Source organism: Natrix helvetica (genome assembly GCF_964273705.1).
Source record: "Natrix helvetica genome assembly, chromosome: 4".
In the NCBI taxonomy this organism is placed as follows: Eukaryota; Metazoa; Chordata; class Lepidosauria; order Squamata; family Natricidae; genus Natrix; species Natrix helvetica.
Window position 1 is genome coordinate 22,029,133 of NC_138550.1, and position 17,937 is coordinate 22,047,069.

A 17,937-nucleotide genomic window follows, 5' to 3' on the forward strand; every position below is an offset into this window, starting at 1 on the left:
AGTGAATTCTGTATAGCTGGTTTATTATTTTTCGTTCACTGTAAATCTCACTCTATTGTTTACTGCCTGAAGTAAATATACAGACATGAATGGGCAATTTTTATCTCTCAAACGGGAATGTTAAAATTAAAATCAACAGTAAAGTCATTTTAATTATATTTCAGTCCCGCTACTCTACTAGGGTTTCCAGTTAAAACATGATGTTAGATATCCAAGTCTAAGCCTATGTTTAAACAGTTTAAATCCCAAAGAACGAATGGAGCTCATCTCCTACATCAACATACTTATCTGAAGGCTTTCCAGGCTCCAAAACCGAGTTATATCTCCTCTGGCTACCATCCTGCTATCCAGAAAAAGATCATTCACCATGCGCCTGGTTTACATTCAAACCAAGAATCCTTGAATAAAATGTTTCACGGAAGCTGCAGCTATTGGAAATGCCGAAATAGCTTATTCATTGCTTTGAGTGTCTCTAGCTGCATTTCAGCCAAACTCTACTTTAAAATGACAGCTCACTCTCTGAATGTATAGCTGTGGGTTTAGTGCCTTCAGTGACATCATGGGAAAACCGTAGGAAGTTATGAAAGAAAGAAAGAAAGAAAGAAAGAGAAGATATACAGAGAAATAGTGCACATGCAGCATTCATCCATATCATTCAAGCCTGATCAATTCTTTCCTTATTGCAACCAATGCACTGATTTATTATTATTATGATTAGTCAAACAGACAGCCAGATGTTTACACTAAAAGGTAAAGGTTCTCCTCGCACATATATGCTAGTCGTTCCCAACTCGAGGGGGCGGTGCTCATCTCCATTTCAAAGCCAAAAAGCCAGCGCTGTCCAAAGACATCTCCGTGGTCATGTGGCTGGCATGACTAAATGGCAAAGGCACATGGAACGCTGTTACCTTCCCACCAAAGGTGGTTCCTATTTTTCTACTTGCATTTTTACATGCTTTCGAACTGCTAGGTTGGCAGAAGCTGGGACAAGTAACAGAAGCTCACTCCGTTTTGCGGCGCTAGGGATTTCAACTGCTGAACTGCCGAGCTTTCTGATTGACAAGCTCAGCATCTTAGCGACTGAGCCACCGTGTCCCTTGTGAAGTTTACACTAGATCTGGCATTTTCATTTATGTATCAAGTTCTCTCCAAGGACCAGGGATAGCCAGATGCTGTTTGAATAGGTTACAAAATATTATCTATTCTAAGGAAAGCTGCCTTTTGCAATTGACGGAAGATGATTTTTGTCAATGCCGATAAGAGTTCAAGAGGTGCTCCAGATGTTTGGGGATTGCACCCAAGGGACCTATCACAATTATTATTATTCTCCAATAGACCCTTTCACTGGGCCTTCAGATCCATCTTTAAAAAAAATAAACCTTCACCCTCTTTCCTCCAGTGTTAAAGAGCTACATTTGTCTCCACAGCATTTACATAATAATAATTCACTGGATGCAAAATGTGCAAACATTGCATTATTGGAGAATGCAAAATTGCCAATTCAGCTCTTGATTCCAGGATTTCAGCAGCTGTACTGGCCCACTAGCTTACTACAGTAGCTGGGTAAATTAAATTCCATGGGCTGAGAGAGCTTCTACGTCAGTAGGATTAGTGGCACAAAGATTTATCAGCTGACTCACATTTCAAATCTATTTTAAGACAGGGGTATAAAAGAGCTAGTTCCTCAGCCCACACGACTTCTCTTGAGTCTTGCCAAAAGCCTAATTCCATCAAACTGCCTTTAGGAACCCGCAATTTTTGCCAGTTACTAGCAACAGAGAGATGGAGGAGGGAGCAATTCTCTCTTCCTGCTGAAAACTCAGCTTTGTTATATTCTTTCCTTGAATCCACTCCCATTGGCTATTCTATAAGGTAAAGGTTCCTCTCGCACATACTGTATGTGCTAGTCGTTCCTGACTCTAGAGGGCGGTGCTCATTTCTGTTTCAAAGCCGAAGAGACAGCGCTGTCTGAAGACGTCTCCGTGGTCATGCAGCTGGCACGACTATATGCCGAAGGCGCATGAAACACTGTTACCTTCCCACCAAAGGTGGTTCCTGTTTTTCTACTTGCATTTTCCATGCTTTCGAACTGCTAGGTTGTCAGAAATTGGGACTAGTAACGGGAGCACACTCCGTTACGCGGCACTAGGGATTCGAACAGCCGAACTGCTGACCTTTCTGATCCACAAGCTCAGCATCTTAGCCCCTGAGCCACCGTGTCCCTAATGGCCATTCTATAAGAACAGCTATTTAATTTGGACCCAAACCTGCTGCTTTTCTCTTTGCTTTCCATCCTCTTTTCCTTTTGTGACATGATTTCTAAATTATATAGGCTTAAGGGCAAGGGATTGTTTTTTCACCAACTGTACATAAACCACTGTGAAAATTTTTATAGCCTAAAAATCAGACTGGAATTGTATTACATCCCTGCGAGAACTTATACTCCTGTCCCTTTTTCAATGTGCTGTTTCAAAGTCACAACTGCCTGATTTTTATCTGCTTCTGGACTTCCCATATCACATCTATATGAGCAGATCTCAGCTTCAAATGTACTTTAGCCTTTGGACTTCGGGTCCTTCTAACCTGCCTTTTCTGGAGCATTTGCCTTCTGTCTGGTCCTGAATATATACAGTGGAATATCTGCCTTTAGAGTCTTGATCTCCTGTCACTAGAAATTAGCTTTGTGATAAGCCTGTCCCTGGATCAGAAAATTCAGGAGCAAAGGTGCTAGGATTTGGTAATGAAGGAGAAAGCCACTTCACAAGTGCAACATCTACCCAGCCTGTGAATAATTGAAAATAGTTGTGAAGCAGCCAAATAGATATTAAGCAATCAGTTCAACTTTAGACAACTGCACTTTTTTTTTCAAAGTCAGAGAATTTTAATTTAGTGAAGATAGCTTGATTGTGGACTACTTTTCCTTCTTAAAAATATCAGCTCTAGGGGGAGGGGAATATATCATTGACTGAAAATAAATATTAACAAATAAGTTACCCTAAACAATAAGCATCTTGTTTTTCATGGATAGGTGGCATATTATTTGGGTAATTTTCAAGAGAACAGTATAAGAAATTATTTTTTAAAAAAACTCAATCTTATGTACTATATATATTATTCTCTAGTAATGTATGATTCCAGTGTGCCTGACAGAGAAAGTACATTTTTGAATTATATTGGAATCTAATAAATAAAAATGAAGTTTAAAGGTTTGAAGGATGTTTTCAAAATGTATGTATTTGTAGAGATCCTAGAAAAGCATGCCTAAGGACATCACTGCCAAGCTACGTCTTAAAATTAAGGCCTTATTTGCTTTTTCTTGTTTAATTCTTTCTATTGGTTCTAGGGATTTACAGACATCACCCAGTATTCTTCAGACGGAGGTGATAAACTTTTCTCTTAAGTGCTTCAAAAATCCATTGGTACCTGTTACAATAATAGGAGATGAGATGACAGGAGAGAGAATACATCTTAGTTAAAACCAACAGTCACAAGTATTTGGTTTTCTTGATGCAGCCATAAGTGGCACAAAACCTACAAAGCCACCTCTCAAAATTCTGCAAAGTTAGAGATGTGAAAACCTTAAGCACAATAACTAGCTTTGCATCCTGTTGCCTTATTACCTAGCAACAATGTAGCCTAAACCAGAAGGGCAAAAAATAGATGAAAAATATGGGGGAGCATACAGAAATCAGCTGTAAGTATCCATGTAGCCGAACTTTCCCACAATTGAGGAAAGCAAGAGGCTGGCCAGGGAACTTGAAATAATCTATGAAGAGCTGTTCTTGAGCATGGATTACAATTCCTTTCCCAGCACAGCAACGGTAGTTACAAATACAAGGTCAGAATTTATCTCTTCGGTGACTGCACTGGGCTGAACTGACGCGTTAAGCAACAACCGCTGTATCTTTCTGTATTTGGACTTCCTTTCCAAAAGCAGGAAAATGCTACTTTTTTTTTTAAATCAAAAAAAGTAACTTGGCTGAACTGTACTTTGATGCTTTGCAAAACTCAGAGCTTTCAAAAAAGAAAAGAAAATCCCTCAGTGCTGCTTAATTCTGTTGGCTTTTTCAGTGAGACGCCCCACCCTCTTGGACCACAACTCTTGCCGCTGTGTTGTTCTCTTACTCAAAATATCTTTGAGGCAATACTGTAGTTTTGAAATATCCATGCAAGTCATGTGGTTTCCTGGACTTCAGTGGCTCAATGGGAAATTACCAGCCGGGTATTACGTGGCAATTTCTACACTTGGCACCTGAAGTGTCGGCATTTTTGCTATCTTTTGAAAGAAATGGCCCAGTTGCGATGGAAACAGCTTTCTATTGGTTCACATCAGCAGAGCTCTTGGGAGTTACAATGAGAATCTATCTAACGCAGGGGTGTCCAAACTTGGAAACTTTAAGACTTGTGGACATGGCTGGCTGGGGAATTCTGGGAGTTGAAGTCCACAAGTCTTAAAGTTCCCAAGTTTGGACACCCCTGATCTAACGCAACATAAATTCCATCTTTAGATTCCAGCCTTGACCTAAGTGATTCATTGAAGAATGCAAAAGTAACCCAGAAGCTTGTAGCATTTCTTTTTCATAGTTTTTTTTATGATTGTTCACTACCCAGAGTCATTGGTTTGAGATGGCTGCTACAACAAACAGTGAAAGGATTATAATAGCCACAATAGGCAGGCAGGCAGGCAGGAAAGGTAAGCAAAAGCACATCCATGAATATCAACTACCAGTCCAAAAACATGAAAACTCCTTAATTTTACAACGCATGAATCAGTGGTGGATTCCAGATCCCATCGCAACCGGTATGCTGTGCAAAGGGCCAGGCGTCTCGTCGGGCACGCATGCTGCACACACCACCGCCCTGCGATACCCAGACACGTGGGCGGGCGGGCGGGCCAAACGAGCCACCGTACCGGTACGTTGGCCGCTGCTCCCAGCTAATACTGGTACGGCCATACCACCCAGAACCCCCCATTGGCATGGACAAAATCAACCATATTTTTAAATAGGAAACTGTGACCATCCTAGACTAAGCTAAATCCAGAAAAAATAAGAATTGCTGGAAGCTTGGCATTTAGGTACATGAGTCATCAATAGACACAGAGGTAGACCACATTTACAAATTGCATTCAAAAGAGACAATAACAAAGCTAAAGAGGAAAGACCAGAACACATCTTCTCCAGCAGTCAATACCCAGATAAGCAGGGATTTGCATCGGACAATCCAGCAAACAAGGGACTACCAGGGAGAAAAACCACATCCCTGTCAAAATTGGAACAAGCTATTGTATAAGAGCAAACCCTATGCTCACTATCACTAATGATATTCTCTAGTTGGGTAATGAAATGTCTGCAAGCAAACAACCAAGCCGAGGCCAAGGACTCCACACAATCCATCAAGTAGCAGCTGAAAACAAGAAGAAACCAGAAACATGAAAGTATATCAAATTGCTTTTGTGGACGAATGGCGTTATTGTTCTAAAACAGATTATTGTGTGGCTTTTCCCCAACAGAATAAAAAGAATAAGGAAACTGATAGGTTGGGAAGACCAGACTAAAAGCACACCAATTTTGCATGTCTGATGAAATGTAATGTAATTTTAGCAAGGAAGTTGCCAAAGAAATATTGTAGCAATCCTTTCTATTTTGAACAGTAAGGTTATCATAATACGCATGCTATCATGTATGCATATGGCTGCTTACACACCCACATAAAGATGAACCCAGTGATATATCAATATGCATCTATAGGGCACCCAAACCCGGATTGGTAATTTGTTACTGTCTATATTTTATAGTTTCCTTTAAGAACGTTTAATAAAATGTGGCAGCATCTAGTAAAAAGAATACAAATATCCAGTCCAAAATACTATGCATGGAGCATAGTTGACTCAATTCTATTTTTAAAATATTTATTTTCTTGATAAAAGAACAAAGAGCCTTGCAAACATACAAACATTAAAATACCACAAACTTTTAAAACTGTGATTCTGAGGGTGCAAAGGGGGGGGGGGAATCCAAATTGAAAATAGGTTTGAAGAAGACAATTCTTTCTAAGAGGTTGAGAAAACAATGGAGTAAAACTTTTGAATACTCTGGCATTATTTACTGCTTTCATCCCAAATGAAACTCACCATTGGATGCTCTCATTTGACGCTTACACCCAACTCTATCCAGACCAATGGGTGTACTTTGAGAAAAGGTGAAGGGGCGGATTCTGGCTGAGACAGCTTTGTAGGGGGGAACCTGGTGTGCTGGTACGGGGGGCCGTGCCACAGGCTAAAAAGGCAAAAGAAAAGAAAAAGAAATATTTTATTAAGCGAAGTAGGAAACAATATTTATTTGGAAATTGTTTTGGAAACAAGCAAAAAGAAACCTCTTGCTATAAATCAGTATTAGGGTTCCATATTATTCTCAAGATTGATATTCTACCGTATTTTTCAGCATATAAGATGCACCTTTTCCCCTCAAAAAAGAGGCTGAAAATCTGGGTGCGCCTAATACACTGAATACAGCATTTTTTATCTCCCAAAACCCTGCCCCCTTCACCAAAATAGCCGTGCATAGCCTTTAGGAGGTTTCCAGAGTGCTCCTGGAGCCTGGGAAGGGCAGAAGTGAGCGAAAAATGGGCCAATTTTTGCTCCCCCACCCCCGCAGCCACCAGGAACACTCTATAAGCCTCCTAAAGGCTATTCATGCCCTTCTTTTGACAAAAAAACAGGGCCGTTTTTGGGAGGTCTGCAGAGTGCAAAAACTTTTTTTTTAATTTGCCTCTTCAAAATCTTGATGCGTCTTATACTCTGAAAAGTACGGTATCTTACTGCTAATGAATTCTCCAAATACAAAAGAGATCAAATCTGAAGAATACCCTGTGAAAAGTTAAAGATTTGGTGGGAAGGGGGGAAGAAAGCAAGAAAAGAATTTAAAAACAGCCCTGGAAATAACAAATCTGCTTAATGACCACTGGAGGTAGGATTAGCATACTCTGAGTCCCTTTGTCTATGGAAGGCATACTTCTCTGGCACTATTCTAATCTTCTGGAATATAGGTAGTCCTTGATTTACAACAGTTCATTTAGTGACCATTCAAAATTACAACGGCACTGATAAAAGTGGCTTATGACCATTTTTCACACTTACAACCCTTGCAGCATCCCAATGGTCATGTGATTTACATTCAAATGCTTGACAACTGGTTCATATTTATGATGGTCGCAGTATGATTATCTTTTGAGACCTTCTGACAAGCAAACTCAACGAAGTAACCAGATTCACTTAACAACTGAACAACTGGGGTGATTCATATGGCAAGAAAAGTCACAAAAGGGTGGCAAATCTCGCTTAACAAATGTCTCACTTAGCAACATAAATGTTGGGCTCTATTTTGGTCATAAGTCGAGAACAACCTACAGCACTTTGTCTAAATTTCCTATGGCCCATTTATTATCATGATTTGTTTTTAGCTCTCTTTGCATGCCACCTTGAGTTATTTGTGATTAGATGGCTTTATAAATGTATTAATAATAAAAAAATACTAATTAGTTCCAGGGACAATTGAACAAGAAATGTAAAAATGGAGAAGGTAATATACTGGAATATTCAGAAAAAAACCTTGCAGGCTAACTGAAATATTGAATAAACATATTTAGCTGTGTAATATACTGTTCCTTTGCTATCTCTGTTTCTACTGTGAGATGAATATAATTGCTTACATGCAAGGGTGTCATTCATGCAGGACATGAAAAATATCAGAGGGTTTGGGAAAAGCCCCAAGGCTCACAGATATTCAGAATATATTTCAGGGAAAAATTTAGAGAAAAAATTAATCCCACAATATATGCTACCTAACTTCTTGGAACTAAGGGAAAGAATAGGAGAGAGGAATGAGTGAAATAAAACATAGGATTATATAGCTTGCGGAAGCATTAAACAAAAGCAAAAGAACTTCCAATTTCTTTTCAATGACCCACCTGTTATTTAGCATTTTAAGATGTTTGAATTAAAATACATGCACACATATTCTATAAATAGTCTAAAGAAGAACTGAAATAAATGTTCACCAAATTTAGGGGGAAAACAAGAAGGGCAATTTTCCTTTTCTAACTTAAATTAGTGACACTTGTATAGTTTAAAGACTAACATACCAAACCAGAAACATATTAACCCTCAGAATTATTATATTCACCATTTAAATTCTAGGATGGGCTGAGGTAAAATATAGCTTCCGATAAGGTCCCAAGTGTCATTAAAATAAATATCAGGGAAAATTTCAGACCCATTATTGAAAGGATCTTTTTTCTAGGCTACCATATTATTAAGCATAACAGAAAGTAAACAAGCAACCTACATGGCTTGCTTTATGTTTATGACAAGGGGTTCTGCAGGGAGGGTCAAAAAAGTCAAAATGGCAGCTGCCACCGTACAGCCGAAGCTTCGCTCTTCTTCATCATTGGGGCTTTGATCATGAGTCACAATCGCCATCTTGACTTTTTTTTTAATCCTTCCTACATAGGAGAGCCCTGGTTTATGATTTGGTTGAAATCATGAATCAGGAATAGAGTATTTGATGTTCATTAACTACTTTTTTCTGGTCCAGTTCACAATTCCAACACAACAAACATTTTTGATTCAAATATTTCATACAGAGGTCTAACTCCAAGCTTCTTCATCCTCTATAAAAATAAAATATACCTTTTCATTTTTTTTCCTTATTTGCTCTTTTCAACTCATTTTCTCTTAATAAAGAGGAAGTGAGCACTTTTCACATTTCAATTCCACAGCTCCGACAACCTCTTTGTCGGGTTTTCACAGCTTTTCAAGCAGCTCTTTTGTCTGGAAAGGCTGAATATTCATTGAAACTGAAATGCTTCCATCTTCTAAGCAAGTGATAGTAGTACTAATGAGGGATTTTACTTTCTGGCATTCTACTAGCTTACGCTCTAGAGATTGATTTTTTAAAAAAGCTGACTAAGAAACAGATATACAACTTAAATGTCCTTGCATTTTTGTGCATTTTCTCTCATTCTCATCAAATCTCTTTTGATCCGTCATCTTTACGATGCTTTCATCTCTTCCAGTTAAACTAAATGGTTCACTTATAAAACCCTCTACGTCCCATTTTCCTTGTGGGTATCAATACAAGCACAAGGAGTTTACAATATTTTCCACACATTAGTTTGCAAGCATTTCAACTTTTTATTAACACTGGTAGTAAGATGGTATTTACTTCAAACTTACACCCAGCAAATATGCATTAGAACAGCAAACATTTAGACGACTGTCTGGGAGAACAGGGTTTGTGGGAGACAGGAGGATGAATTATACATGCATAGAAAAACTGCCCAACTTGTTGAAAAGGCAAGAAAAGTAACAATATAATGAAACAACATTTGCTATGTTTCCACAATGGGAAGTTTAAAGATAATAGCCTAACTTTTTTCCAATAAATGAATAAATAGTGACTGTTACATTTTTACTACAACATGCTGCCTTCAAAGGAAGTTAATATTAAAGTAAATAATTCAAGGATTTTTTTCAAAACTTTCATATTTACCTTGAAATAAAAAGCAGTCTTTGCAAATATTCCAAAGCAAAAACAGAGAAAATTTCTAAACAGGAACCTATGGATAATACAACTAGACCTACTCAAGATCTATTGAGTTCAGTGAGTCTTATTGTAAAATACAGTTTTATTTACACGAACACCACTATTTCACTTTGTATCACAAATAATTGTATGCATCCATTCACAATTTGAATTCTGAGTGAAGTGAAATGAAGAAAAGAATCCTTTCCCCTGTTTTTGGTTACATCTGCAAAAAAATTTTTGGTTACGTCTTGCCACTACACAAGCAACATTTAAAGGTGGGGCTATATGTCTAAAAATATAAACATATACTTTTTTAAAAAAAATATTGCAGGTTGAAAATATGAATTAAGTCAATACTTTTCAGATTCATTTCTTTATAACTTGTGTTTCATATAACTGAGCCAAGGACCATGTTTGAACAGTTCCTATAGCCAATTACATTTTAATTGTGAACATGCCTAGATGTTCTTCCTCGTGAGTAGCACAGCTGCAAATCAACTACCTGTGATGGTTTAATCAACCTAAAAGAATTAAGAGTGATACTGTATTTCTATTTCTCTCCATATATGCCATTGAGATAGCACAGCAAGATGGGTACCTTATAGTTATGCAATTGTCAGGTTGCAAGCTCTTGAAAACATTTGCAAATAAAATGTTGTTTAAACCATGTGTCATGCCATGCAAGCGTGGTCAATATCAATACAGTTAAGTAAAAACCCTTCTTGGAACTGTAACACAATGAAGTATAACTTCCAATATTCTAACTTGATTTGTATCTTCAGTTTGTTTTTTAAAAAACCAATAGCCCCTTCATATTTCTATGTTATTTATTGCTTATACTATCATAATCACATTAGATGAATGAACTCCAGCAAACTAGTCCTACAACCTAGGGTCATGATATATCAGATTACTGTGATTTTCTCAAAGGGATTTTATGATAATGATGACTGCCTGCTTTGGTTTTTCTTTTGGAATAAAAGATAAAAAATGAAAGAGTAGACATAGGTAGGATCACACAGCAATTCTTGCTTAAATCCAAGAAGAATATATATCTATTCCATTAGATGATCATATTATGCACATGATAACAAGGTCTTTGATTTTCAATAATTATACACTAAGATGCCATTGAAATAATAACAAAGATTGATTATGCTTTTAAACTTTTGTAACTATGAAGATAGATCATATTCTAACCATCTAGGCCAGATTCATGAGTCGTCATGAATCATGGAGCATCTCTTGTCAATCTGCATTAAATTGGTTATGTAAATGCCCCGATTATTATTCATAAATGTCTCTATGCTCTGAAATATCATGTTACTTTTCTTATAATGCAACATCATCAGTACTGTTTTATTACAGAACGAAGAGGTGCACAGTAAAACAGAAATACCTTAAAACCTCAAATAGAAGCATCAACATTCCATGCGGTAAGGTTAGTATAGTATAGAGTACAAATTATAGAGCAAGAATCATCTATATAAAAGTATTAATTAATCTGATATCATGCGCTTAGAAGAATAAATATGCAGTGACGATTTGGAAGAAGCAGAAAGAAGGTATAGGAGCGTCCACTATGTTCTAATTTGAAGGTTACAGGGAAGAAAAGAAGGATGATCTTTTGATTTGAGTTTTTTCAGTGAGTGAATTTTATTTCTTACTTGTGCAAGGAGAGCAGTTATTTCTTCCGTTTGATTATTCTCATAGTAACTGATTGCACCAATGACAGAGATGGGTCGTCTTCGGTGGGCTTTTGGATTGGCTACTGCACAAGTCCCAGATTTAACAGGGGGAGGCTTGGTCTCACTGTCATTCTCCAGAGAGTCAATTTCCTGGGAATCCATAGCGACAGAATCTTCTGGAATGGAAGAACTTCTAATTGCCAACTGGCCATAATCTGAGAGGGGCCGAGGCCGAGATCTTTTTCCAGAACCCCATCTTCTGGTTGGGACTTTTTGAGCATCTGTTCTTTCTTCATCTTGAAATGGAAACTTCTTCCAGTGATCATCAGTAACAACCTTTTTTCAAAGGTGAACAAGTCAAATAAACCAAAAATACTTTAAAATCATATAAGGATTTATGCTGTTCTAAACAGGATCAATGTACCATGCAATTTCCACTTCCATTTCCATTTATTTAACAAAATTTATATGGCTGCCCAATTTACTCTCAGTGACTCCAGGTGGCTTACAAGAATAAAAACCCAATATACAAAAATCAATAAAAAATCAATAGCCTCTTCCCCAGCAACAAATTAAGCCATTTAATGAGATTATACATATGCAATCAACCATATCTAATAGCAAATGTGATAGCCTGTGGTAAAACATGAATTTTTTAAAAAGCCAATGGCAAATTCAGACATTTTTCTTTTGTTAGGAATTTTTACCAAAATACATACATTCAATTTTTAAAAAAGAGATATTTATCCAGTAGTTTCGAGCAGCATGGATCAAAGCATAGGGTAGGGTTTTCAGATCTGTGATTTCCTGTGTGTTACGATTATAACTCTTACAAAGAGCAGATTGACTGTGGGATTATAACAGTGGCACTCAAAGGTGTCCTCAAGAGAAATCATGAAAGAGAAATGATGGTATGTGTATTAAAACATGACTTATGGATTTCCATATTAAAATGTACTTAGAGAAATTACATGTTTTACTTATTTGTGCAATGACATTATAACATGTCTTGTTGCAAAACGCAATGGTTATACAGTACAGGTGAAACTCGAAAAATTAGAATATCGTGCAAAAGTTCATTTATTTCAGTAATGCAACTTAAAAGGTGAAACTAATATATGAGATAAGACTCATTACATGCAAAGCAAGATAGTTCAAGCCGTGATTTGTCATAATTGTGATGATTATGGCATACAGCTCATGAAAACCCCAAATCCACCATCTCAGAAAATTAGAATTACATGCAATCAATAAAACAAGGATTGAACATAGAACAATATCTGAAAATCCTCTTTTCTGATGAGAGCAACTTTTGCCAAAAGCACCAAAAACTGGTTCAATGACCATGGGATTACTGTGCTTAATTGGCCTCTCCATTCTTCCTCCATACTCTGGGTCCTTGGTTTCCAAATGAGATGTAAAAGTTACTCTCATCAGAAAAGAGGACTTTGGACCAAGGAGCAACAGGACTTTGGACTACTGTGCTTCATTAAGACCAGGGTCAACACAGCCGTCTACCAGGAGATTTTGGAGCACTTCATGCTTCCTTCCGCAGACGAGCTTTATGGGGATGCTAACTTCATTTTCCAGTTGCCCACACTGCGAAAAGCACCAAAACCTGGTTCAATGACTATGGGATTACTGTGCTTGATTGGCCAGAAAACTCATCTGACCTGAACCCCATAGAGCCGTGATGGCGAACCTATGGCACGCGTGCCACAAGTGGCACACGGAGCCATTTGTCAGGGCACACGAGGCGCTGCTGTCAGCTGGCCAGCGCGCATGCGCGCGCTGGTCAGCTAAGTTCACCTTTTTAAAAGCTATTTTTCGCCTTCCCCAGGCTCCAGAGGCTTTATAGGAGCCTGGGGAGGGCGAAAAGAGCCTCCCCCGCCCCCCCGGAGGCTTCAGGGACGGTCCCTGAAGCCTTTGGAACGCTTAAAACCACCCTCCGAGCAAACCGGAAGTGACTTCCGGGTTGCTCGGAGGGTCGTTTTAAGTGTTCCAAAGGCTTCAGGGACAGTCCAAGGCTTCCCTGATGCTTTCGGAGCGCTTAAAACGACCCTCTGAGCAACCCGGAAGTCACTTCCGGTTTGCTCGGAGGGTGGTTTTAAGCGCTCCGAAGGCTTCAGGGACCGTCCGAGGCTTCCGGGGGGCCTCCGGGGGGTCGGGGGAGGCTCTTTTCGCCCTCCCCAGGCTCCTATAAAGCCCCTGGAGCCTGGGGAGGGCAAAAAAAAATGTAAAAATGGGGGGGGTCACGCGTTGTGCACGCATGCGCACTGGGGGGGTCACACGTTGCATTATGGGTGCGGCACGCCCGCACTCAACCCCCCTGCGCTCCCCCCACTTGTGGCACACGAGCCAAAAAAGGTTCGCCATCACTGCCATAGAGAATCTATGGGGCATTGCCAAGAGAAAGATGAAAGACATGAGACCGAACAATGCTGAAGAGCTGAAGGCCGCTACTGAAGCAGCCAGGTCTTCCTTAACACCTCAGCAGTGCCACAGGCTGATAGCTTCCATGCCACGCCACATTGAGGCAGTAATTGCTGCAAAAGGGGCCCAAACCAAGTACTGAATACATATGCATTCTTATACTTTTCAGAGGTCCGATATTGTTCTATGTACAATCCTTGTTTTATTGATTGCATGTAATATTCTAATTTTCTGAGATGGTGGATTTGGGGTTTTCATGAGCTGTACGCCATAATCATCACAATTATGACAAATCATGGCTTGAACTATCTTGCTTTGCATGTAATAAATCTTATCTCATATATTAGTTTCACCTTTTAAGTTGCATTACTGAAATAAATGAACTTTTGCACGATATTCTAATTTTTCGAGTTTCACCTGTATCACCAACCGTTTCCTCTTAACTGAGGGACATTAATATTGAATAATAGAGAAGCTATGGGTCATTGTTTGACATGAAATAAATGGCTATGATTATTTCAAATTACTCTGGAAAAAAGCCGAGATACATTAATGACTTGTTATCTCATCTTCCTTTAAAAACTACTATTACCAAACACGAACCTTATGCCTCACTCTGCAACCTTCTTACTAGGTTCCATTAAACACAAAGATTTAATTAAGGGAAGACACATGCATATTGCTAAATTCATTTTCCTAGCTATTTCTCCAATTAATTTGCAGAAGTATTGGGTTTATTCATCATGATAACACATTTTCTTTTATCCATGTTTGCTGAGCAAGTCATAATATATGAAGTATAAGTCTTGGATTTACATAATACACTTAATGGAAAATAATCAGGCCATCCCTATCCACTCCCTCCATATACACACAGTGCAATTTATGAAACTAAATACTATCTTTATATTGGCAGATGATTTTGAACCTTATCTGATGGGAATGAATAGAAACAATTAGCTCAAAAAGATTCTAACAATATCTATACTTAAAAGAACATGCCTTCCTTTGAACAAAATCTCCAGTACTCTTCCTTAACCGATTAACCTCCAGATATGTTGGATTTCTATTCTCACAATCCTCCAGCTGGCCTAGGCCCATGCCAGCTGGGAGATCCAAGGGAACTAACATAGTCTAGAAGCATCTGGCTACAGAAGATGGCTTGAGGCAAAGCTGTAGAAGAGTCTCTTCAATAGCTTGGTTTCCAAAGGCCAAAGGCCACTAACAATGGGGCAAAGTGGCTATGTACATAATTATAATTGCCCCTTACTTGAAATAGGCAGCAAGTTGTCATCACAATGAAGATATGAGAAGAGAACAAGAAACTTCCATGCTGCCTAGTGATCCATTGATCTGAGTCTTGCTTAAACTAACTGAAAGAAAAAATGTTTCAGCAACATTTGGACTAAGAAAGTAGGGAACCCTATTAGTAGTCCAAACTATCACTTCCATTCTGATACCTTCCTAGTATTATGGGGCTACAGCTCTCATAATTCACCAGCTTCTGTTCCTGAGAATTGCCGTTTCAATCATTTTAAAGGACTCAGACTGCAGCAGATAATAAACATTCCAATTAGAAAACACTAAATTTTGGCAATCTTCTATACTCCCGACTCATTTGCTAAAGTCAGCCTCTGCTAGCATTTCAAGACATAATGCATCACATTATTAATTATTAATCATATTATTAATATAATATCGATCAGAAAGGTCGGCAGTTTGGCGGTTCGAATCCCTAGTATAGGTCTCCTGCGTGAGCAGGGAGTTGGACTAGATGACCTCCAAGGTCCCTTCCAACTCTGTTACTGTTAAAAGTCCTAAGGATACAAAATTGTTATGGATAAAGATAAGCAAAATATTACAAAGGTTGTAATTTTTATCACCGTAACTGAGGAAAGATGTACTGTACTAAATAGTCTTACCTCCAAACACTTATACAGACTACACTCTGAATTGCCCTAAGTTCCACCTGCTTGCTAAGAAACAACTCTTGCATGAGCCTTGCCTCAGGCAAACTAGTTACCAATAGACCTGTGTAAGCCACCTGATGAATATTTAATTGAACATGCATCCCCCTTTATTCAGATTTACTCTTGAATACATGTATATCTGCATAAGACTGCGGTCATGACATCAACTTCCCTGTGTTCAAATGATTAGGTAAAGATAAAGGTTCCCCTTGCACATATGTGCTAATTGTTTCCGACTCTAGGGGGTGGTGCTCATCTTTGTTTCAAAGCCGAAGAGCCAGCGCTGTCCGAAGATGTCTCCGTGGTCATGTGGCCGGCATGACTAAACGCCGAAGGTGCACAGAAAACGCTGTTACCTTCCCACCAAAGGTGGTCCCTATTTTTTCTTCTTGCATTTTTACATGCTTTCAAACTGCTAGGTTGGCAGAAGCTGGGACAAGTAACGGGAGCTCACTCTGTTACGCAGCACTAGGGATTCAAACCGCCAAATTGCCAACCTTTCTAATCGACAAGTCTTAGCCATTGAGCCACCGCATCCCTCAATGATTAACCCCTTCCTTTATTATAAATCCTTGTTATGTAGTACAGTATTAACAATTTAAACATAACTCTTCAATGGTCTACCCTCACCCTCCCAACAGTTGGCAGCAATTAATATTTACAAAACAACACACTAACGTTCAGAATGTTTTTCTTCTAAATGCCAATGGTTATCTGATTGAAAACAGCATAACACCACTGCAGTTAAAAATAGTCATACTAGGTCACACCAGTTAAACACTTGAAATTATACACCAGACAAGGGCAAGCAAATCAGAAATAAAACCTTTCCCAAGAGCATACCTTAGTATTGGGCAGAGGCACTGGAGACCCACATAATGTCCAGTGAGACATTAAAATATTGGTTAAAGTCATCCTCCTGTAATTTTCACTCCGTTTTAAAATGAACTGAGTAGAAAAGAGCACACCTCGTAACACAACTCGCTGACTTATATGGTCATCGCCATGACCTTGTACCTTTAAACCAGGGAAGGACGTGTCACTCGTATGTCCTCTTTTATGTGCTAATACATTATTGCCCTACTGTAAGCAATAAAACCTGGAGAACAATTGGCAAGATTACAACCAGCTATATTCTGCCCAAATTACAGTAAAGGTACAGCTTGTTCTGCATTCTCTATGCAGAAGCCCAAATGAAGTCTGTTTATTAAGTCGCTTTAAATGTTTTATCTCATTAAAATTACTAACACAGTGCATTATTATCATTCCAAAAAGAGTTAGATCTGAAGCATAATATATTCTATTCAGAATAACAGAACATCAGAGTTGGAAGAGACCTTGGAAATCTTCTAGTCCAATCTCCTGTTCAGGCAGGAAACTGTATACCATTTCAGACAAATCCATATTCAATCTGTACTGAACAATATTTCTGTTTATGTGTCATTGTTGTTGGAAGTACAGTTCTCAGAATCTCCACAATGGCTGGAAACCTTAGCTGTTAAAACATATCTTGGTTGTCCATTGTCTATAGGTACATGTTCATACCAGTGGTGGGTTGCTGTCAGTTTTACTACTGGTTTGCAACTTAGTGCGCAACGCTGCACGTGCATGCTCTATTCAATGTAAATTGTTCTTCACGCATGCGCAGAACAATTTATAGTGAACTGCACATACGCAGTCACTAAAAAACAACATGGCGGTGACATCAGCAGCAGTGAGGGAACCGGTTCGGGGGCGTGGCAAGCCTAGGTTGCTGCCGGTTCTGCAACCCAGACAAAAATGCCACTACCGGTTCGGTAGAACCGGGCTGAACCGGGAGCAACTCACCTCTGGTTCACACAGACCATAACATATAGTGCATTGCCAGAAAATAGAGGCACCAACTGTCTCAACCTTTCTTATCTTCGCTATGAACGTTCAGACGGATTAAGCAATTCTGTTTCCCAAACTGCTCCCATTCTTTAGGTCAGGGGTCCCCAAACCCTACTCTGTGGCATGCCAGTAACTGGGCCGCACAAACAAGCCAATGGGATGCAGACAGCACTCAAAACCATCTCCTCTCTGGTATCTGGAAAAACCTCTCCGCATAGAAACTGTCCCTGGTGCCCAAAAAGTTGGGGGCCGCTGCTTTAGGCCTTCCAGAAGGGTATTAAAACTTGACTTTTCTGGCTAGTTTGGTGCCCTGAGGAGGGCACTCCCTGCTAGAAGTGGTTGATGGGATATGAAGACCTCCTCCTCATGCTGCCTGTCTCTTAGGCG

General features: G+C 39.1%; 1 protein-coding gene across 6 annotated transcripts in view; it reads right to left on the reverse strand.

The window, feature by feature from the left end:
• SPATA13 (spermatogenesis associated 13) overlaps positions 1–17,937 on the reverse strand; it is a 100,019-nt gene that overhangs the window by 24,108 nt on the left and 57,974 nt on the right. For 3 of the 6 annotated variants that reach the window (XM_081950194.1, XM_081950190.1, XM_081950191.1), the window contains 2 exons: positions 11,255–11,611; positions 6,134–6,278 (listed from right to left, as the gene is read on the reverse strand). In XM_081950194.1, coding sequence (XP_081806320.1) covers positions 6,134–6,278; positions 11,255–11,437 — 328 coding nt within the window. In that variant the 5' untranslated portion in view covers positions 11,438–11,611. Of the gene's footprint in view, positions 1–284; positions 410–6,133; positions 6,279–11,254; positions 11,612–16,521; positions 16,673–17,937 lie in introns of those variants that run through there. The other 3 variants (XM_081950193.1, XM_081950192.1, XM_081950195.1) reach the window with 3 other exon arrangements.